General features: G+C 57.2%; 5 protein-coding genes across 5 annotated transcripts; 4 read left to right on the top strand and 1 right to left on the bottom strand.

Annotated features, from left to right (window-relative positions):
* Window positions 1-2,452: 2,452 nt before the first annotated feature.
* PHACADRAFT_248228 (uncharacterized protein) lies at window positions 2,453-5,169 on the bottom strand. Its single transcript, XM_007390895.1, has 12 exons — window positions 5,138-5,169; window positions 5,003-5,088; window positions 4,889-4,904; window positions 4,653-4,833; window positions 4,545-4,591; window positions 4,443-4,495; window positions 3,959-4,389; window positions 3,500-3,842; window positions 3,228-3,469; window positions 2,986-3,172; window positions 2,761-2,932; window positions 2,453-2,709 (listed from the first exon to the last, which is right to left on the bottom strand). Coding segments are annotated over exons 1-12 (1,812 nt in total). The 5' UTR covers window positions 5,140-5,169; the 3' UTR covers window positions 2,453-2,657.
* Window positions 5,170-5,340: 171 nt separating this feature from the next.
* Window positions 5,341-8,255, top strand: PHACADRAFT_135300 (uncharacterized protein). Its single transcript, XM_007390894.1, has 11 exons — window positions 5,341-5,694; window positions 5,733-5,908; window positions 5,964-6,051; window positions 6,108-6,220; window positions 6,276-6,388; window positions 6,442-6,624; window positions 6,679-6,833; window positions 6,889-7,087; window positions 7,113-7,603; window positions 7,669-7,800; window positions 7,860-8,255. The coding sequence occupies exons 1-11, from the start codon at window positions 5,545-5,547 to the stop codon at window positions 8,151-8,153; spliced, it is 2,094 nt and encodes a 697-aa protein (XP_007390956.1). The 5' UTR covers window positions 5,341-5,544; the 3' UTR covers window positions 8,154-8,255.
* A 735-nt stretch (window positions 8,256-8,990) lies between these two features.
* Window positions 8,991-10,527, top strand: PHACADRAFT_112249 (uncharacterized protein; the record flags this gene model as incomplete). The annotated part of the gene is made up of 2 exons (XM_007390893.1): window positions 8,991-10,138; window positions 10,219-10,527. Coding segments are annotated over exons 1-2 (1,278 nt in total), but the record flags the coding sequence as incomplete, so codon positions are not given.
* Window positions 10,528-11,815: 1,288 nt separating this feature from the next.
* PHACADRAFT_83962 (uncharacterized protein) lies at window positions 11,816-12,268 on the top strand (the record flags this gene model as incomplete). The annotated part of the gene is made up of 1 exon (XM_007390892.1): window positions 11,816-12,268. A coding segment is annotated over one exon (453 nt), but the record flags the coding sequence as incomplete, so codon positions are not given.
* Window positions 12,269-15,693: 3,425 nt separating this feature from the next.
* PHACADRAFT_248221 (uncharacterized protein) lies at window positions 15,694-16,566 on the top strand. Its single transcript, XM_007390891.1, has 2 exons — window positions 15,694-15,985; window positions 16,035-16,566. The coding sequence occupies exon 1, from the start codon at window positions 15,757-15,759 to the stop codon at window positions 15,931-15,933; it is 177 nt and encodes a 58-aa protein (XP_007390953.1). The 5' UTR covers window positions 15,694-15,756; the 3' UTR covers window positions 15,934-15,985; window positions 16,035-16,566.
* Window positions 16,567-19,569: the final 3,003 nt, after the last annotated feature.

Genomic DNA, 19,569 nt, shown 5'->3' with positions numbered 1-19,569 from the left:
TTACCGGCTGAGGTACACAGTTGTCACACCCAGTCTCTTGGCCTAGTTCCGTATCACCTCACCAAGGAAGAGTGTTGAAGCACCTAGTGGCTCTGGCTCGGTGTTCTGCCTGGCATGGACTTAAGGTGGACATCTTAGATTAGGCACTACTAATACGTAGATAGTGATTGGACAATCATATGTAGTGCTCCCACGCACGGACCTCTTTATGGCAGGTTTCCCCATTATAGCGGACTTTCAATTTGCTTCCCTTTTGTATATAAGGACTCCTCCCCGCTCCTCCACTCTGTGTGCTCTTTCCCTTTGCACTCAGAGTAAGTCTCCTTCATTGCCCTTGCAGTATGCCGTATGCTTACCACCCACTGTATAGCTAATCCCCATGTGTATTAGGTTAGACTTATACAGCATGCTCTTTTCCTTTGCACTCAGACTAATCCCCATGTGTATTAGATTGTGCCTGCATGCTCTCGCCAGTTCGTGCTTGCGCAGCCTAGTTGTTGTACCACGACAATAATTTGCACTTGGCATGGTATGTACCAGGTATATTTTACTGCTTTATAGTCATTTTTTCTCACCTCTGCTACAGGACAATTGAATTTCTCCTTTATTTATTCACTTTCAACTGCCTGCCTTTATTTGTCTTATCTTGTTCTTTTCCACCAACCCTCCCTGTTTTTTGCCCACCTGCCTGGGACTCACTGCCTGCCAGGCAGGTTTTTATTCACTGTACTGGGCACTGCCATGCCAAAAGCTGCTGGCTTTCCCCGTACCTTCAGACACAGTTCTTGCCACCTCGTTCTCACTTGCTTTGCATGTATGCCTCCTGTCAATCTAGTTATATGCTGTTTGATACAGCAAAGATCAACTGAGTGCACAAAGACATAGACTGGTTGGTTCCAGAGTTCAGTGACCCTTCGTGACCATGATCTTGGTTCAGTGACCGAACCGTGACTAGGCGGCGGGCGCAGGCCACATCAGGCAGGGCCAGCCGTTGGGAGCACACACATATTGGGCTGAACTGCGGGCTGAGCTTAAGAAGGGTTCTCGCGCCCCTCGCCCGCACACTGTGCACCTGAGGACAAAGCGCAAATTCAAGCAAAACTACTGAAGATATTGAAAAGCGCCCTCGTCACGGATTCGCAGCGAGTTCATCGGCTTATCGTGACCGTGACCGCCAGTTCAACCTCGGCCTGTTCAGAGGCCTCATGACCGTGACCTGAACTTTTGGTCATATCGCTACAGTAGTTTCGCCAAAAGTGCACGGAGAGAAATTTCGCTCGTACAAATCTCTTCTACTGTCCATTCTCGTCCCATTCCTGCGTTTACCTGACATCTCACACAACTTGCGGAAGCTAGAAAAATCGGCTTACGTTCGGCGTCGAATTTGTCGAGTTTGCCTGTCCGCAACTGTACATGGACGTCGCCACCACGACGACGTCACCGATCCCGCCCAGTGCCGGGCCTGAGCTGCACGACACGAGTGAGACCCATTGTGTGCTCTTCGACTATCTCGCACTTTTCGATGATTGACACGAAGCGAGGTGGGTTGCGGGCCTTGGATCTCCGACCCTCGCGAATTCGTGCACGTATGAGCTTGAATGGCGCGTCCGCTTGGTTGATCGAGGCAGTATGTGCAAGGTAGATCTTTATGGTGATTGTATGCGCGGCTCGCAAGAAGGCAAGCCTGGCCTTAATATTGTCCCTGCGTCCGCTTATTGTCTGTAGGCGGCATAGGTTACTAAAGACTTGATTGCCAGATCCAGAGGATGTGCGTACGTATACCCAACGACACGTCATCCACTCACGATGATATCGACCAGGCAGCCGTTCCGTATCGTACTAGGCTCTGAGCTCGATGTTTAGTGAGATTAGTAGAAGCGGCATCTAAATTTCAGACTTAGCGCGCAGACATACGACGGTACGTCCATGAATACTGCCCCGGGAAGAGGTTTATCTCGGTCATTATGCCTGGTGGGCCACACCAAGCTTGGTCTCGATTCCATGTGTCAGGCCAATCGCGGATTACTCGGCCACTTTGCAGTTGACGGTGAAAGGCGCGAGGGTAGGCTTTGAGCTTCAGGCCCTCTAAATTTGATCCCGTGAGCTTGAACCTCGCGCTAGCGGAGTAGATTGAGATTGCATACATGCAAGCTAAGGCGAATCTTCAGGGCAGATGAGAGTGAGTATAGCTGCTGGTAGTAATTGGGCTTTGACCTCCGAGCACGCTCCAGCCCACTCCTCAGGTGAAACTCAAGGTGATTCAAGTTCGACTCGGCATGGTGCTCGCCTCCCTACTCTGCATACCCCTTCCGCCTAGCAAGCTGACATAATGTCAACTCCGTGCTCCATCCTGCTCAACGCGAGAAAAATCTTAGCACTGTCTGTTCTTCATAGAACGCACCGATGCTTATTTCGATAGCTCTCAATCGCATATTAGCTCCTAAAAATTATTGAATGCCAAAAAACTTGAGTTTCCTCATCGCCACATCTGTACAGAAACATGCATACCTATCGGTACATGCTCAGTTCGCAACATACAAGAACAAAACTTATCGGATGACCGTCGCACCCCAAAGTAGAACAATGGGAAAAGGACATAAGCATCAAAGACATGTGCATAGGGTGGCAGCCGCTGAAATATACGTGAGAAATGTACGCTATCGTCGCTTCGAGCTCCGGTCATCCAAACCAGGAGAGCTGCGACGTTTCCTGGAGTTGATTGGTTAACAAATCAAAGCTCAAGATATATGTCAAACTCACCGGGCGCTGTTGCGGTCGTCGTAGTCGGGAGGTGTCGTCCTATCCTTACCGCCACCGTAGTCTAAACCCTCCACAGCTGGTGCGCTTCCATCGATGTCTTTGTACTTATTTTTATTCCGTGGTCCTGTCGGCACGTTCGGTGGAAGCGGTGATGCGGGTCTCACAGGGAGAGCTATTGAGGCGTTAGCTTTAACCTATGGGGAATTTAAAACCAAGAATACGTACGACGCCCCCTCGCCGCATATCCTCCTCCGCGAGCGCCACGCAATGGAACTTGCTGAGGTATTCCTCGCCCTCTGAAGTGCCCTGGGGTACCGCCGCGTGTTGGGGTAGACCCAGTCGTTGGTGCACCAGCAGCTCCGTCGCTTCCAGGATACATCTGCTGGCTCATTTGCTGGCTCATGTCACCGCCCTGTGTGCGACCAACTTCAATCAGGCGTGCAGCGACAATTTGAGGGCGGGCTTACCTGTATTCCAAACTCTCCGCCCATCGGCATCTGGCCGCCTTGGCCAGGTGCACCGCCGTTGAAGCCTTCCCCGCCGCCCATTCCCATCTGCATGTCTGGCGTCGCACGCCCCTGCATCTGTCCTTGACCACCTGAGCTCATTGCAACACCACCACTCAGTGCTCCGCCATTCATAGTTGGACCACCCATGCCGGGTCCTCCCATACCTTGTCCCGGCATGCCCTGGCCTGGCATGCCCTGACCGCCCATACCTTGACCGCCCATACCTTGACCGCCCATACCTTGACCGCCCATACCTTGACCGCCCATACCTGGACCACCCATTGCGCCGCCTCCCATGCCCTCACCACCCATGCCAGGTCCCATACCCATGTTCATGCCTTGTCCGCCCATGCCCATGTCGACGGGCATGTCCATCATGCCGCCCATCATCGGGCCCATGTTCATCATGGGATTCATCATGGCTCCGTTCATGTTCATGCCCCCAGGCATCATGCCCGCCCCTCCTGGAGCGTTGGCTCCAGGACCCATCATTGCGGACGCACTGGCAATAACCATCGTCCGTATTTCGGGAGGTAGAGAGTTGATTTGCTCTTCTGGCATACCAGCAAAGTTCTAGATGAGCGAGATGTCAGTTTCTTAGCGCATATTAGGATTTTGTGGATGGACGTGACGCCGGCGGGCGAACATGATCCGTAGCAATGCGAATAGAAGACGAAGCGACTACGCACGAGGACAGCAGCCTTCAGCATGTTTGCCGTATCTCCCATTTCCTTCCTCCGATGACAATAGGCCTCCCACGAGATCTCGTCGAATCCGTAGTTGAACCAGTCGCTGATGTCTGACCCAGGTCGCCGCCACGCCTTGTCCGACAGCGCGTTGAGGTCGACTTCGAGAATTGACTGCCCATTGAAGGTTCCTGGTGCCTCGGGATCTATCTGTGGATGAGAAGGCGGTGCTACGGCGGGAGGTAATGTGTTAGGATCTACGCCGTCCGATGGCTTTTGTTGCTCTTGTGACGCAGACGGAGGCGCAGGGGTTGTTGGTGTCGGCGTAGATTGTGAGGGCCCCGGAGTAGACTGTAGTATAGGAGGCTTTGTCGCGCTCCCGCGCTCCCGAGGAGTATACTCGGTCGTGAGCGTTGGTGCGGGAGCTTGTTGAGCTATGCACCAATGTCAGCGCACAGAAACGCAGCGTACACGATGCACTACGCACGTCTGGTAGGGGTAGAGAATGATCCTGATGGTCTGCCCGGCTGGGGTCGCTGTCTGTTGGGCAATTAAGATCGCAAGCTTTCCAAATAGCACCGAGCGTTACCTGAAGTCTAGGGAGCGACTGGGGGCTTCCATGATAATTTCAACATCCTTGGGGCAAGCATTACACCGTCAACACCATACAGAAAGTTCTGAACTTTTCTGGACTCACGTCTTCGCTGTCCTCCTCTTCCTCCTCACCGCCGTCTTCTTTCTCTGCTTCTTCCTCCTCATCTGCGCCGTTCTCCTCCGCGTCTTCGTCTATGCCGTTCGCTTCGCCAGCGGCCTCTGCTTCGAGATGTGCAACGACGCCATTGCTTGTCGCGAAAGCCTCGACTTGTTCGAGCGAGATACTAGCCATCTGGGTGAGGACGTACTGACGAGGGAGGCTTGTATGCATTAACTCACGGTTGCGGTTGAGGCACTGCTGGTCACGCAGTTAGGGTTCAAAGGCATGGCATTACAAGAGGACACACATGAAAACTAAACAATGTATCGCAACTCGGAAAATTCTGTTCTTACCAGGAGCAGGCGCAACGGGAGCTGACGAGGGAGGCTCCTCCGTGTCAGCAGAGTCGCCGTAGAGGAAAAGGTCGTCATCATCATCCCTGCAATGCGTCAACGTACGGTGGGAATTCCATGGGACTGTACACGTACATTACGAGGCAAGTGTGTTCGCAGGTCGTTTGTCTGTTGGCGGGGCCAAATGAAGTGAGCAATTGCGTTTGGCGCTCAGGCATCCGACAAAGCTTACTGGATAAAAACGCGCTCTAAGCACATAATCTACCGAATAAGTATATCTTAAAGTAGCTCTACTTAGTTCATACATGTTATCCTTACACTCCGGCGACTCAACATAGAGACGCTTGATCAATGACACCCGGTGGCTCATTTTATGGCCTCAAATTTTCTACTATGAACTAACTGTTGTTTCATCCTAGCTCCCCTCTCAAGTCCTCTTTGGTAATTTCTGACGACCAATCTTGCGACTTGCTGCATCCTTCTCCAAGTCCCACCTGTCACGATCATACCAGCCTACTTACATCTCTTCGCCTTCCGTTACAATGGGCAAATCTCAGAAGAAACGCCAGATGCGCAGGCACAACCCCATGCGTGTGCCAGACTCGCATCTGCCTAAGGGCCTCGACTCTGCCTCTGCCTCTTCGTCGAAGCGGGAGGCGATCCTGCCTATCATGCAAAAGGCGTGTTTCAGAGTGTTGCTACAAGCGGCTTACATTAACTAGTAGACTAGATGGAAAGCCCAGACGCTGCTGAGCGTAAATGGGCTTGTGTAGCTGTGTCAAATTTCATCCAGAATGACCCATCTACGCGTCGCTTACTGCAAGGGAAAAACATTGTCGGCTCTCTAGTTAACAGGCTGTCCGATTCCGATGAAGAGGTGGTGGTAGAGGCCGCAGGGTCATTACGGTGTGTACGCCACAAAGAGCAATGATTCATACTTTCCTCACGCTTTGATACGCAGGAACCTCTGCATTGATGGTGGTTATGACATTTGTGCTGAAATGTATAATAAGCGCATCCTATCCCCACTGAAGGCTTTCATTCCCAAAGTTCGTGACTTGAAACTACGTGCAACATAGTACATCAACTAACTTCGCATGCACAGATCTCCAGCACTCTGTCGCAGTACCTGGAAAACCCCAAAACGGCGCCAGACAATGCTCAGAAGCTCGTCTACGAGTTCGCAGACAACATCATCACGATCCTGTGGTGCCTGTCGTGAGTAACGATGAAGCTTCAAGACTTAGAGAAGATTCAGACTAACCAAGACCAGGGAGACTTCGAACAAAGCCCTGGACGCCATTAATCAGATTGGCCTAGTTCCTTTCCTCATGTCGTTCCTTGGGTCGAAGGACAAGTTGCCGCTTTCTACGATCACATCTGCGGGTGCGTGTACCAATGAGCGTGCAGGTCTGATGCTTGCTAACGCGCCACCTCAGCTCAGTGTTTGTACGTCTTTACCGACGATAACCCGCCGGTCAGTGGTGAATTACGGTCAAACGGAGAATACACCGCTTGTCTCTTGGCTATTGTTCGGGGGAACGAGGAGACAAGAAAGCCCAATGGAAAGGGCAAGGATGTCTCGGATGATCGAGAGACCACACTTCGCGTCCTGTGTACTGGTGAGCATGGGAGATGAATGTGCTGTCCGCCGATCGTCAGACCGCATGCTCTAGGTATCTTGAGGAATGTGGCACCTATCCCTCCTCCGTCAATAGCTGCCATGGTTGACATTGACACTGAGCTGATATTGCCCGCATTACTGCCGGTGATATCTTCGGCATCCCTGCCTGAGATATCACAGCGTGTGCAAGAGCTCATCGCACAAGAGGTGTGTGTAGCGAATTTGTATTGCCAGTGGAGTGAACACTCAAAGCAAACGATAGGAAGCCGTTCCGGAGATGGAGAAGCTCTCGCTAAAGGGCGCACCCAAGAGCGATCACAAGAGCCCCGCGGAGCTTGAGCTTGAACTGCTTGAGCGTCGCTTGCGAACCGTGCAGTTAGCTGTTGAAATCCTCACCGGTGTCTCTGCGACGCTGCCTGACCCTGAACCGGAGGCTGAAGAAGTCGGCGAAGCGCAGGACGGTACGTAAGCTGCTATTTCCGTTAGTCATCGTCCTAACCGGAGTCGGACTTCTAGATGAGATGGACGAAGATGGTGACGACGAGGCCGAAAACACTGACGAAGAAGTCGAGATGGAGACACAGCCTCAGAAGGCTGCTGCGCCGTCGGCGCTCCCGTCCATTATCGAGCCTCTGCTCGCGCTAACTCAGCTCACACCGCTGTCGTTCCCTCCCACGGCCGGCGCGGCATCACCACATCCCCCGACAACTTCGGCACTGAGCGCCATTCATACCTGTGCCCTGGAATGTCTCAATAACATATTCTTGTCGCTAGCGTCACCTGCGCAACTGCAGACGCGAGGATTTACATCGGATGCGGATAGAGAGGCAGGCCCGAAGATCTGGGACGCGGTGTGGCGCGCCCTTAGCGCCGTGGGAACCGACGTCGAGAGTGCAGGTCAGGAGAGGCGGCGGGATATGTGGTATATTGGTGTCGGTGTCCTGTGGGGCGTTGCCATCCTCTGGAAGGGTATCTTGGTGAGCGGTTTATGCGCGAGAAATTAGTGTTGCCTCGCTGTATCTAATATGTTGATACCGTGCAGGTGCCACAAGTGGAACAGGCTAACGTTCTGATACAGCTTTGCGCGGCAGCATCGGACCCGGCAGTGAAGGTCAAGTGCATCGGCACGTTGGAATGTCTCGCACAGCACCCAGAGTCAATCGATGGCAATCGGGTGCGCCAGCTCTTCCCAGCATCCCTTGCTGTGCACTGTTGACCCACGCTATATTGTAGATGATATCGCAGTTCCTGGTTTCGCTGCTCGGGCAGCCCGCAGCGGTACCCACGGAACCCCTTCTGCAAGCTGCATCTGCACTAATCGACATTTACTCTGACGAAACGGTGCCGTACGACATCGTCTTCCGCCAAGGCGGTTACCTACGGTCCCTCACGACCGCCGTTGAGCTAGTGCGCAAGGTCGTCCGCGGCATTGATCGCAAACGGGAGCGCGAGCTGCGTCGCCGTGGAGAAGAGGTGCGAGATAACCTCGTGGCGTTTATCGAGTATCGTCGTGCGCTGCGTCTCTAGGCGGCCAGGCTCGTCCTGTTGAGCAGGGGCGGTTTTCGTAAACAAGATGACTGCGTCACTGGGGCGCGGCTGCCTCGGAGGCGACCCTGGCTCGATCGTAGTAAAATATGATGCATATGTCAGACGATGTGACGTCTCCGGGATAGAGATCCTCCTTCAGCTGCCAGGTGTAAAGTGCGTTCCTCTTACGGTCCCGCGCATGGGCAGGACCGTGGCAACGTATGAGAAAGTCAGTGACAAGAACAGTTAGAGTAACCGGCATAGCGAGTGCCTGAACCAAAGGGTGAGACAGCCTTCTGTCTTGTTGCTCAATACAAGTCGTGGGGTTTGAGAGTATAAAATCAGCAATCTTTTCTGCATTCAGTTGCTAAAGCGGGCTGATCTGAACCGAGCGCACTAGTACTAGTCAGATAGCATTCTGGTCCGAATAACTCCGCAGGCTGCCACATGTTTTATACTTTGCTTACACATCGCCGTAGCTGACTACGGACTCGTGTGGCGTTGTTGTCCGTCGGCGTCGTGCGTTTGGTCAGAAGTGACTACGTTACAATGGGGCAGTGATTTCATCTCATTATTGTGTGGTCAATCGGTTGTCTCTGGGCCCGAGACCGAAACATCCTGGAATTTATCCACACAGCAGTGAGGGAGGGAGGTGTGGACACGTTACCTCGAGGTGACCTTGGACGGTAATCACTGCAGCACGCAAACGATGCACCCAACTACTCGATCCGGATTAAGGTGGGTGCCTACCATTTTTGGATTATATCCATGATTAGCGGCCACGTGATGGCGTGTCACGGGCGCGTTTCTTCCCACGGTTCCGATCAGCGCGTTTGTCCCACTCTGTCGCCGTTTTCAACACCTTCCTCGACGTCGGCTACAACGATCTCGACGCGTCTGACGACTTGAAACGTTTCTTCTCGAACAAAGTAGTCCATCTTGTGATATTTGATCATCGTTTCCGGGCTTGGGAACGAGCAGCTCATTACCGATTGCCTCCACCTCGCCTTCTCGTCATGGACGACTACTCCGACACATCGTTTCAAATCCCCACCGCTTCTTCAAGCAATTTGCTGGCAGATGATAGCATCAGCTTTCTCGATGGGGACGACACCACCCTCGCAACCCCCGCGGTCCCGACCCGGACAAGACCTGACAACCCGTTAACCCTTGCAGAACTTACGCCACGATCTACGAGGCCCAGAGCGAGGGCCACGCCTCAATCGCTGCTTCGAAGGTCCCCCAGAAAGCATCGTGGTACGCCCGCCATGTCCTCGCCTCTGAAACAGGTCGTCGAGGCCGATCTAAGTGCTGCCATGGAAGACACGCTCTCGCCTTTCAAGCGGCGGCAGGAGCAGTCGTTCCAGATCCCGTCCATGATGAACGCGACCACGGACCTCTTGATGATGGACGATGGCGAGTCTATGTTTGGCAAGGGCGATGATGCCAGCTTTGGAGAAGGGCCTGCCTCCGTAACGATGCAGGAGCCTCAAGAGCCTTTGGTGCCCTCGGTGCCCACCGTGCCCTTGACACTCAGCAAGGCTGACTCTCCTCCCAAGACGCCGCAGCGCCCGCATGCGATCAAATTGCTGTCACCGCCGGTGAACGAAGAAGCTGAATCCACGAGCGTCCCTAGTTGGGTCGACAAATACGAACGGCCACGCTCTCCGTCGCCTCCACCTACAATGGGTATCTTCTCGGCCCTACAGGACACGGCCGAGACTTGCGAACCAGAGCCCGAAGACGTCGCAGAAGGGCCTGGACAAGCCGAAATCGAGGTTGTGCCATGCTCGCCCTCGCCCCCACCCCAGCCGGTCGAGGAGCTAGCCTCTCACGATTCGATTAGTTTGCCGATTGACAAGCCAAATGTCGAAATACTTCCAGCAGAATCTTCCCTCGCTGCGACCGAGGGGGTATCTCCTCCGCCCGTTTACGCGCAGAATCCTGCCTCTGACACTCGCATTGCTGAAGTGAGGCGTAAGCCCGTAAGTTCCGATATCTATACAAGTTCCATTCCGCCCTTACTGACTGTGCCTGATCTGCGCTTGCCAATTGATATTCCCAGGCTACTGTCACTAGTGGCGGTGTCACAAAGCAGTCGAAGCGTCGAAGTTCTGTTCCTGCACGTAGCGGCGCAGCAAAGGCCAGCAGGAAAACTGGCGCACAGCGGCGGACTCGCGCATCTTCCGTTGCCACGGCAGATCTTCCGACCAATGCAGCATTTCCGCACGCTGGGCTTTCTTCCCAGGGCATTAGTGCTGGCCCAGAGCTGGACGCTGTGTCGGAAGTTAGGGTCCCATACGGCGAGGAATCGTCCCCCGACATGACCGGGTACGTGCATGGCAGGGCTTCGTACGAGCGATCATACAACGGCGCATGCTTACAACAACTTTTGGTATTGCTTCATTCAGATTATCCCCCTCGGGCGGCATGCTCGTGGACCCACCCGTCCTCCCCGGCGTTTCTGCCTCGGAGTTGCAGCGGGACCAAGAAGGAGCTGAAGCCCAAGCCTCTGGCACACTCGAGAGCCCTGCGGACAGAAACCGCGATCTAGATCGCCCTCCCGTCCAGGACGACCATGCCGCTGAGTCGCCCGCGTTACCGCGCGTTGGTAGTCCCGTACCAGAAGGAGATGCCACAGCGCTGGACTCGGCCACCAAACCGCGCGACAGTCCGTTGGTCGAGCCGGTCCAGAATAATTCCATGGACGTCAATTTGGAGGAACAGGCGCCCGAGGCGCCCGCCTTGCCTGCGGTCCCGCCTTCCCCGATGCGGCCTGCTGCTAAGCGCTCGGCGCCAACTGCAGAGGACGACTTGCCCGAAAGGGAACCGCAACGCAAGAAGACCAAGGTTGCCTCATCGATCAACGCAGCCCGTGCGGCGGGCAGTCGTACGACCGGTCGTACGATACACCCGAAGGCCAAGGCAGCTGGCGAATCTGCAAAATCCACCTTGGCCGCAAAGCGTTCGGTGCGTGTCCTGCGGTCTTCGCGCTTGAAGAACGCCTCTGCCGCGTCTTCTACGCTGTCAAAATCTTCTGGCAGCGACAGCAACCCCGGGCTGTCATCGAGCAAAGACAGCACAGCGACCAGCGACGTCGGTGATAGCATCGTCTCAGCCAATTCAGAGAAGCCTCTCCCACAGGACAGTCACCTGACAGCGCTATCCGGCGGCAGCAGCACCTTGGCAGCTCCGATACCATTCAACCCGCATGCTTCTGGCCCTTCTTCTGCGCAGACACGTCCCACCACAAGTAAATCAGCGGACGATGCGGGGAAACGACGGGAGGTGCCGCTAGCAGCGAAATCAATGAGCCATAGCGACGGCAGCACCCAGATGCGCAAGGTGGCTCGGATGCCGATTTCTGAGCGATTGGTGAGTGTCTTGCGTTTCAATTTCCTGCTTCATTGTTCTTCAGTCCGCTGCTGCACGGGAACTGTGTGGCTGGTGCATGCATGGTCCTGTGCCCGGCTTTGCTACCAACGTTTTACGTAGCTTGATCAGAGCCTGTTCATTTCACTCTCGATCGTGTTACAATCTGCGCACATCTCTATTGACTCTCTGCCTGGTTGTTCCTGCCGCCCTTTTCCATCTCGCATAATGAATGAAAGAACCGTGCTGTGGCAATAACTGACTGTAATGGCATCCCACTCCCGCAGACGGCGTCCCAGCCAGCTGTCGCCGCGAAATTGACGAAGCCGGTCGAGTTCCACTTCCACTCGGACGCACGCATCGAGGCGCGCAGGGCAGGAGACGGCAGCACCGCGAAGCGTCCGCGCGACCCTGCGCTCGCGATCCCAGACTTTGCGGCGCTGCAGACGCGGCACGCGCAGGCCGTCGCGGCTGGGCGCAGGCAGGGCGTGCACCCGACGGTCCCGGCGCCGCTGCCGCTGCACACGGAGGCGCGGGCGCACGAGCGCGAGAGGTTTGACGACGCGCGGCGCGGGCGCGAGGCCGAGCTCGAGCGCCAGCGGGAAGAACAGCGGCGGTCGCAGGCGCAGCGCGAGGAGGAGGAAGTCCGCGAGCTCCGGCGCAGGGCCGTGCCGCGGGCGAACGAGATGCCGGCGTGGTACGCGCACGCGCCGAAACGGTCACGCGACGACGCGACGACGTAGGCTGGCTGGCTGGCCGGCCGGCGGACGGAGACCCGCTCCTCTGGAGCGCGTACTCGCCCGGCAGAGGCGTGTTGGGGCGCGACCGTGGTTGTGGGTCTGTGTGTGTGTCGTGACCTCGATCGACCGGCCGGGGAAAGTCGCCTTGGGGCTGTCTAGACACGTCGCGCCCCTTCGCACACCTGCGAGTCTGCGATCGAGGGCACCGATGGGCTTGATATGTGGCGGTGGTGCTGGGCTGGGGCTCAGGTGATGGGGTGCGTGCGAGGTCGGACATTGCGTTTTACGTTATGAATCGTAAGATCGTGGACAGGCATCGCTCGAGGACGTGCGTCTGTGTAGCCTATGGCCGGCCGAAGAAGGCAACCATGTATGAATGCGGACTGTCATGCCAAAAAAGAATCAGGTGCCCGTGCCCACGTATTGAATTCTGCGCGCAGATTTTCTCTCCTTCTGTGCGAACGACAGAGCAGGGTCTGTTCCTGAGAAGCCCCTAGTGGGAGCAGCTGGGGAGCACACGACCCATGCCACCGAATGTGCTGGAAACAAAGGCTCCAGAGCGTCGTGCGAAGCGGCGAGCAGCGAAAGGGAAAGAAGGCCCTTGTCAGACCCTGGACGCTGCAGTGGTCACGATTGCGTACGGACGGCCCAACAACGTTACGGGGTCGCAAGCGCCACAGCGCGCGCCGCGGACCTCTGCAGGTGCAGGACACGTCTGGACCGATGGCGCCCCTGGAAGGTGCCATACACCCGCTCGCACATCGAACGCAATCACCGTCGCAGAAAGAAAACGCCGCGCCCGCGTGTGTGTTTATGGCAGCGCATTGCCCCGATGCGTCGTGTGCGGCGACAAGGACGGGGGACTGGCGCGCGTGGCACCCGTGAGCAGCCGGCCGTAACGGAGGCAGGCAGCACGCAGCGCGTCCCCCCCAGGCCTCCTCCAGGGTCGGCACGAACGCACGGCGCTTCCGTCCAGCAAACTCCGTGCGGGAAGCACGGCAAAAGAAATGTCTACGACACATCATACGCACAGCCCGTGCGGCCTCGTGTATCTCTGACTTCCAACATACGCGGCTGGGACTGGTGACTGGGACACCGAGCCGGACGCGCGCCCGAGCACGACCGGCCGGCTGGATGTCGCGATCCTCAGAAACCAGAGCTTGTTCGGACAGGCACACAGGCTTCGCACGGCGGCGCGCTGTCATTGGCCGGTGGGCACAGACGCGATGTCACCGCACTTGCGAGAGGACCCTTGTGCACGCACACCCAACAGTAGCAAATCACACATACGCAGCGCGCGCCAGATGTGAATGTGACGACGTGAGCCCTCTCCGACGGGCGTATCACCAGCAATCAGGATCTGTCTCTCTTCACTAGTGCGCACACGCCGACATTCGGGCCCAGAAAAGAAGAAGAGAAGGCGAGGGCATATAGAACAGCTAGCAGGACATGCATGCAGGGACGAGCAAAGCTGGCACGTATTCCTGCGTCACAGGAAGAGCATTATTAATAGAGTCCCTGTCGGTGGCCGGACGTGCTGCGCGGACCTGGCGGCCACTAGCCTCTCCCGGTTGACAGCAGCAGTTCGCAATTAAATCCCGACTCAGCTGATAGAGTGTGCAGCGATAACCGCACCAGCGCGAGGCAGCCTAAACCTGTACGGGAACAACACCGCGTCGGGGTGCCTCCCGAGGAGCACGGTCGTGCCCAGACGGTCCATTCGTTGACAGTAGCGACCGGCTAGAAGGCGCAGGCCAAGAGGACGTGCGAGCGCGCACGCACGGGGCGTACTATTGCGGAGGGAAAATGTGTGCGTATAGGGCAACTGCGGTGCACGCGCAGTGGAGCGGGCGTGCGGCCGGCAGTTAGACAGGGCCTCTTTGCGTGGCGAAAACAGAAGGAGGGTGATGGGCCAGGGCGCACGTGCCCTCCCGGCGAGACGCGCTCGTCGCGTCTTGCGAACATCGCAACAACTGCGACACCGGTACCGGGATGCTGATGTGTGCAGAATACAAAGGTTTGGCGTTGCCGTGCAATACGGAACGGGGGTAGGTGATGTGAAGGGTGTCGCGTTGGTACGTCCGGCTAGGGACCATGCGTCTGTCGCCGGAATGCTTTCATGTGCCTAGGCGATTTTTTTTCGAGTGTATGTTTGGCCCGGGAGACTAGGAGGCGAGTGTCGTATGACAGCTGCCTGTCTGAGCGTGGAGGCGAGCTGGGTGGACAGTATAGCCCGACATCGGGTTTGCCTTGAGGCTTGCAGACAGAAACTGCGAGCCTATCAGTGACAGGCGGTGCAAGACATTCCTAGGACCAGTGCTCTGAACGCTCGAAAAACGGCGCGCTCTTGTCGAGGCTACCGCTGGTGGGGAAGCACAGCAGAAAAAAAAACAAAATAGTGCGATGTCCAGACACGTTGTGGCTTGCTGCGAGTAGATATTGGTCGGTCATTACACGATGGTTACGTCCCGCGCAGGACGCACGCCACAGATTTCTGGATAGCAGTGATTGCTGGTCAGACGATGTCAACCTAGTCACTCGGTTCGGGAGCGTAGAAATCACACCCAAAGGGACGGGAAGAGCGAGGATATAGAGTAGTGGAGTGCGAGACGCGCCGTTGGCCATGAAAGGCAGGGATGCGATTGGTGGCGTTGGGCAGGTGCTGGAGGTGCTGGCGCGTCCTGTGACCACCGATCAGCAGAGGAGGCAGGGCATGAGGGCACCGAGGGAAAGGCGATTCAAGACCGGGAGGGCCAAGGAACAGAAAAGCGAGCACGTTTTCGGAAGACCGGCCGTCCGCAGCAGGAGACCATGGCGGGCATGGCGGTGGGAGGGAGATCGGCGCCAGGGTGAAAAAGCCTCGAGGAGAGACACCAGGAGCGTCCGCGGAGGATGGGAGACGTTTGAGGCGAGGGCACGAGGACTGCAGCTGGGGGGCACAGCCCGTCGTCGGCGAGTCAAGAGCCAGCCGGAGTGAGCTGGAAAGCCCTGGACACGGGAAGGATGGGACGCCCCGCTGCTGTGAGCCGGCCTCGGTCGGGGAGAGATGTGATGAAGAGGATGTGTGTGGTGGGCTGCCGGCGGGCGTCGCAAGGGACTGTGAGGAGGTGTCTGCTGCCAGAGCGAGGACGTCGACAACGAACGGTTGGTTGATGGGATCGCAATGAATGGGTCCCGCAAGCGGTTTAGCGCGGACCATATGCATCTGAGATGCGGATACCCCATAAAATCTGAGATAAGCCGGTGACGAGATATCATGCGGGGAGGCGCCCAATGTTGAGGCTTGTTTGTCGCCAGTGTGTTAGAGCTCGAGTCTGACTTGTCCTCTGCTCCTCCGTAGCACCCTCCTAAATGGAAAACATTCCGCCGTCCCTGCCGAACCACATCCAATCACTTAAATAGAGCTCCCTCTCCCCCTCCATGGCCTCCATCATCCGCCCCTCGAACTCATCTCACCCAGTCATCTCTCGTCTTCACTCACAACCACCGCCATGTACGCCGCCCAGAGCACATCCTCGAGCTCGAGCTCCACCGCGGTCTACACACCCGTCCTCTTCCGCACGACCAGCTCCCAGCACGAGTGCACGTCCTCCGTGACCCACAACGCCCCCCAGTGCTGCCACTGCGGCTGGCGCGGTGACCACGCCCCGACCTGCCCGTTCAAGTAAACGAACGTGGCCGGTGTGTACCATAGCCTCCCTGTCTCTCCATCATATCACTGTGAGTACTGCCCGCCACGCCTTTGAACTTGTGGCTCATCCTCTCGCAGCATCGCTGTCTAGCCTATCTATTGTTCTCCATGTTTTCTTGCATCTCAAGCTCGCGTCGCTTGTATCACCACTGCTCTACTGCATCTCTCGCATGGTCCGTCCACAGTCGACGACCTATTAATACCTATGCGGTCTGCGCGTCGTCGCGACGACGCGCCACGTTAATCGGACGCGGACTCGGGGGAGGTCGGGGTCACAGTCCGTGGAGAGGGGGAGGAGGAGAGGGAAGAGGGGGCGAAGAGGAGAAGTTCTCTGTAGGGAACGTCGGAGGGGACCCAGGGAGAGTCGACGGAAGGACGATTGTTGGATCAGGAGCGGGCGCAGGCGCTGCGTCTCTGCAGTCACTTGGTCGTTGCTCCTCCACCACCCATTGCACCGCATCGCTGTATCATGCATTGCATCACTCCACGATACCATAATCTCGGAAGCAATTCTCTTTCTCTTTATTTTGTGTTCCGCGCTGTACCCTACACCGCCGTGTGTTGTACCATAACGCATTGTACGATATATCCGCGACGCTTCTCCCATTCTTCTTGCTGAACGTTGAACGTTGAACTCTGAGGGTGCCTGGACGGAAGAAGATGGCAGGGATCTTATCTGCGCTGATCAGAGACTGAATGGCCTGTGTGCGCGCAGATGACGTGGTGAGTCTGTTTCCCCGCATTCTGCAACCGGCTTCCCTTCTTTTCTCGTCGGCCTTGCTTACCAGAAAACCCGCTTGCAGATGATCGTCCTCTTGCCGACGGACAATTGCGACCAACACCCTCCGCACCCACGACAAGTCCTCCAGCACATGCCGACATCCTCTTCCCCGTCCGTCGCCATAACAATCCTCGGCGTGCCTCTGAAACTGCACCCGCCCTCTAGTATGCACACCGGTCGCGCGATCACTGGCAGCAGGGGGACTCGCAGACAAGGCACCACCGCGGCATCAATACAGGGGTGCACGGTAAGCCCGGAAGAAGGTACCGATCCCGAGTGCACTCCGGAGGACAGGTCGCGCTAATGTACGCATGTCGCCCTTCTAGCAATCCAGAGAAGACGGCACTCTGAACCCTGCCTCGCCCGTCCTCTGCGCGGGGCCCACCTACCCTCGCTCCCTGGGCCCTTCGCGTGACTGACCTCAGCTTCGCTTCCCAGCCGCCAACGCCCCCCGTGCCACCAGCTGACGAGTGCACCAGATGCTGGTTGCACCGCACACGCTCCTGCGCCCTTCCGAAGCCTGAGGCCTGAGCACCCGTCCTACTTTTCGACGTCCGCGGCGACGAGAGAGAGTGCACCCGGCTCACGCCAGCCCACCCCTTCGCCGTTTGCGTCTCCCCGCGCGTCCCGTGGAGGAGGGGGGAAGGCTTACGAAAAATCGCTCTTGCCTTCCGGAACGGACGGCCCTGGCTTATCGATGGGCGGCCCCCGTCGCGTTTGGGGCCCCGTGCCACCAAAAGGCGAGCTGCCCCGTACCCGCGCGCTCGCCCGATGGCCTGCGATAACCGACGCCCCGCGGTGTGTCGTGTCGCGTAGCCTGGCGCGTGCTGACGCTGCCCCCCTCCCCACGCCCGGTCATCAGAGCACGAGACGCCTCAGAGCCCCGTCCCGTGTCTGACTCTCGCTGCGACCCTGCACACCCGAGGGCCGTGCTGATGCAGCCAACTAAAGCACCAGCTGGCTTCTTTCCCCCCAAGGCGCGGTTTCCCACTGGTTCCCACAAGCACGTCCGTGTTACTGCGGCTGCATCTTTGGTCCGCGCACACGCTGCGGCAGGAGCTAAGCTGCTCCAAATCACAGGAAGACGCGCTATAGTGTATACCCAATCACGCACCCCCATCTGTGCTGGCTGTGCTGAGTCAGCACCGTCTCATCTCTGCACGAAAGATGCCCCGAGGGCACCGGGTGCGCTCCCTTGCCCATTGAACAGGGCTTGTTCCGCTCCACCAGGAGAACGTCGAGGAGAAACAACCGCTGTACACACGGCTCGAGGGATCCCCCGTGTTTGCTGCGACCTTTCGGCCCCCTTGCGCGCTGCCGCAACAGAGAGAGGTCCAAAGAGCATACTACAAATACATATTGTGGGGCACGCACACTAACCCACCAGATGCTCCACCATCGCAGCACAGCAACGGATGTTCCGCTGAATCAGGGACCCTGCGCAAGGATCCTCGCTAGCCCTTTTCCGAGCGTACGTTAGCACGCACCGCGCCGACCCGAAGGGGGATCGTTCCGCGTGCGTACAAAGAAAAGAGAGACACACGCGCTGACGCGTATCTATCGCCCAAACGCGGTCGCGCGACGATGAGCGCCACATGTTTTAGGCGGGGAGGCCCGCAGGGGTGTGGGTTCAGGCCATTTGGCAATCGCCCTCGGGCTGGGAGAAGCGAGAGAGAGAGAGAGAGATCTCGTCGTCCTTGCGGAGATGTGCGTGCAAAAAGCGCAGGACGATCCCGGTGTGTGTGTGTGCGTCGCACGCTCGTAGCCGCAGCTGCGGGAGGGCTCGCGCGCGACTCCCGTCTCCCTCTCGCTATAGCACCGCATCGGCGCCACCAAAGAGGCCTGCAGGACCCGTCCTGCACCCGACACACGGGGCGTGTGTCTCACATGGGTTTTTTCGACGGGGGACAGGCAGGCGAGCGGAGATGAACAGGTGAGGCCTCGCTTGCGGTGCACTCCGCGGTCGCCTGACCGCCGCCGCTGTTTGGGTCCGCAACAGAAGGAGGACCGAGGAAATCGACGAGATCGCGCATACCAACTGCCAAGGTCCGTGCGCGCATCCCTGCCAGACAAAAAAGCCTCACGCCACACGCACAACCTTCTGCACCCTACGCCCTGGCATCGCTTCTGCGCGCATCCGCGGCACGAGCCCTAATCGCCGGCCGCGTGTCGTCACAGTTCGCCTTTCGAGTTTCCCGGTTCGACGAAAGGTAACGATGGAGGAAGCACAATAATAGGCGGCACCGCGTGCGAGACGGAGCGGCACACGACGGCCGTCGCGTACCCTTTTGCTCCGTCCTACCGCCACCGACCAATAGCCTTCGCCATCCGTCCATCCGAGGCTCCCAGCTCCGAGAGGCTGAGCTGCCACGTCCGGCGGGAACATCATCGTCGCAAGGAATGATCAGCGCGTCCCGTTCTTGGGTGTGCGCGGCCGGGCTTCTTGTTCGCGAAAAGCTTGAAGGCTTTTTTGTCTCCTGCTGCGGAGTCTGCTGCCGTTATGATGAAAAGGCTATCCCGCTCACGTACAACCCGGTTTTGCCGCGCGACAACAAGACAAATTTTGTGGCAGCTCCACCATTTCTCCATCCGACGCTGCACGCTTTGGTCAGTGTTGCCTGTACGACAGCGTCCATCAATTTCTCTGGGCGGCGGGGAGTTGGCCTGCCTGGGCGCTCCGACGGTGGGTTCATTGACAGCAGGGAGTTTCCCTGCAAGCATGTTGGAATGTCTCCCGCACTACAGTATGCAGAAAGATTTATTTGAGCGAAAAACATTTCGGCCTTCAACAAACGTCCGACGCCTGATTCCCCGCATGTACACAAAGTGAAC

The sequence above is a fragment of the Phanerochaete carnosa genome (genome assembly GCF_000300595.1).
Source record: "Phanerochaete carnosa HHB-10118-sp unplaced genomic scaffold PHACAscaffold_1, whole genome shotgun sequence".
NCBI classification, from domain to species: Eukaryota; Fungi; Basidiomycota; class Agaricomycetes; order Polyporales; family Phanerochaetaceae; genus Phanerochaete; species Phanerochaete carnosa.
The sequence above is the reverse complement of the archived record's forward strand: the minus strand, read 5'-3'. Positions and strand labels throughout refer to the sequence as shown.

What these genes read in the sequence shown, in the direction of transcription:
- PHACADRAFT_135300 (XM_007390894.1), top strand. Translation starts at nt 5,545, where the DNA reads ATGGGCAAATCTCAGAAGAAACGCCAGATGCGCAGGCACAACCCCATG. An exon ending in TGAAGGCTTTCATTCCCAAA is followed by an intron (nt 6,052 to 6,107) that starts GTTCGTGACTTG and finishes TCGCATGCACAG; the next exon opens with ATCTCCAGCACTCTGTCGCA. An exon ending in AGTCAATCGATGGCAATCGG is followed by an intron (nt 7,801 to 7,859) that starts GTGCGCCAGCTC and finishes GCTATATTGTAG; the next exon opens with ATGATATCGCAGTTCCTGGT.
- PHACADRAFT_248228 (XM_007390895.1), bottom strand. An exon ending in AGTCGCTCCCTAGACTTCAG is followed by an intron (nt 4,496 to 4,544) that starts GTAACGCTCGGT and finishes ATTGCCCAACAG; the next exon opens with ACAGCGACCCCAGCCGGGCA. An exon ending in GACGACCGCAACAGCGCCCG is followed by an intron (nt 2,710 to 2,760) that starts GTGAGTTTGACA and finishes AATCAACTCCAG; the next exon opens with GAAACGTCGCAGCTCTCCTG.
- PHACADRAFT_248221 (XM_007390891.1), top strand. Translation starts at nt 15,757, where the DNA reads ATGTACGCCGCCCAGAGCACATCCTCGAGCTCGAGCTCCACCGCGGTC.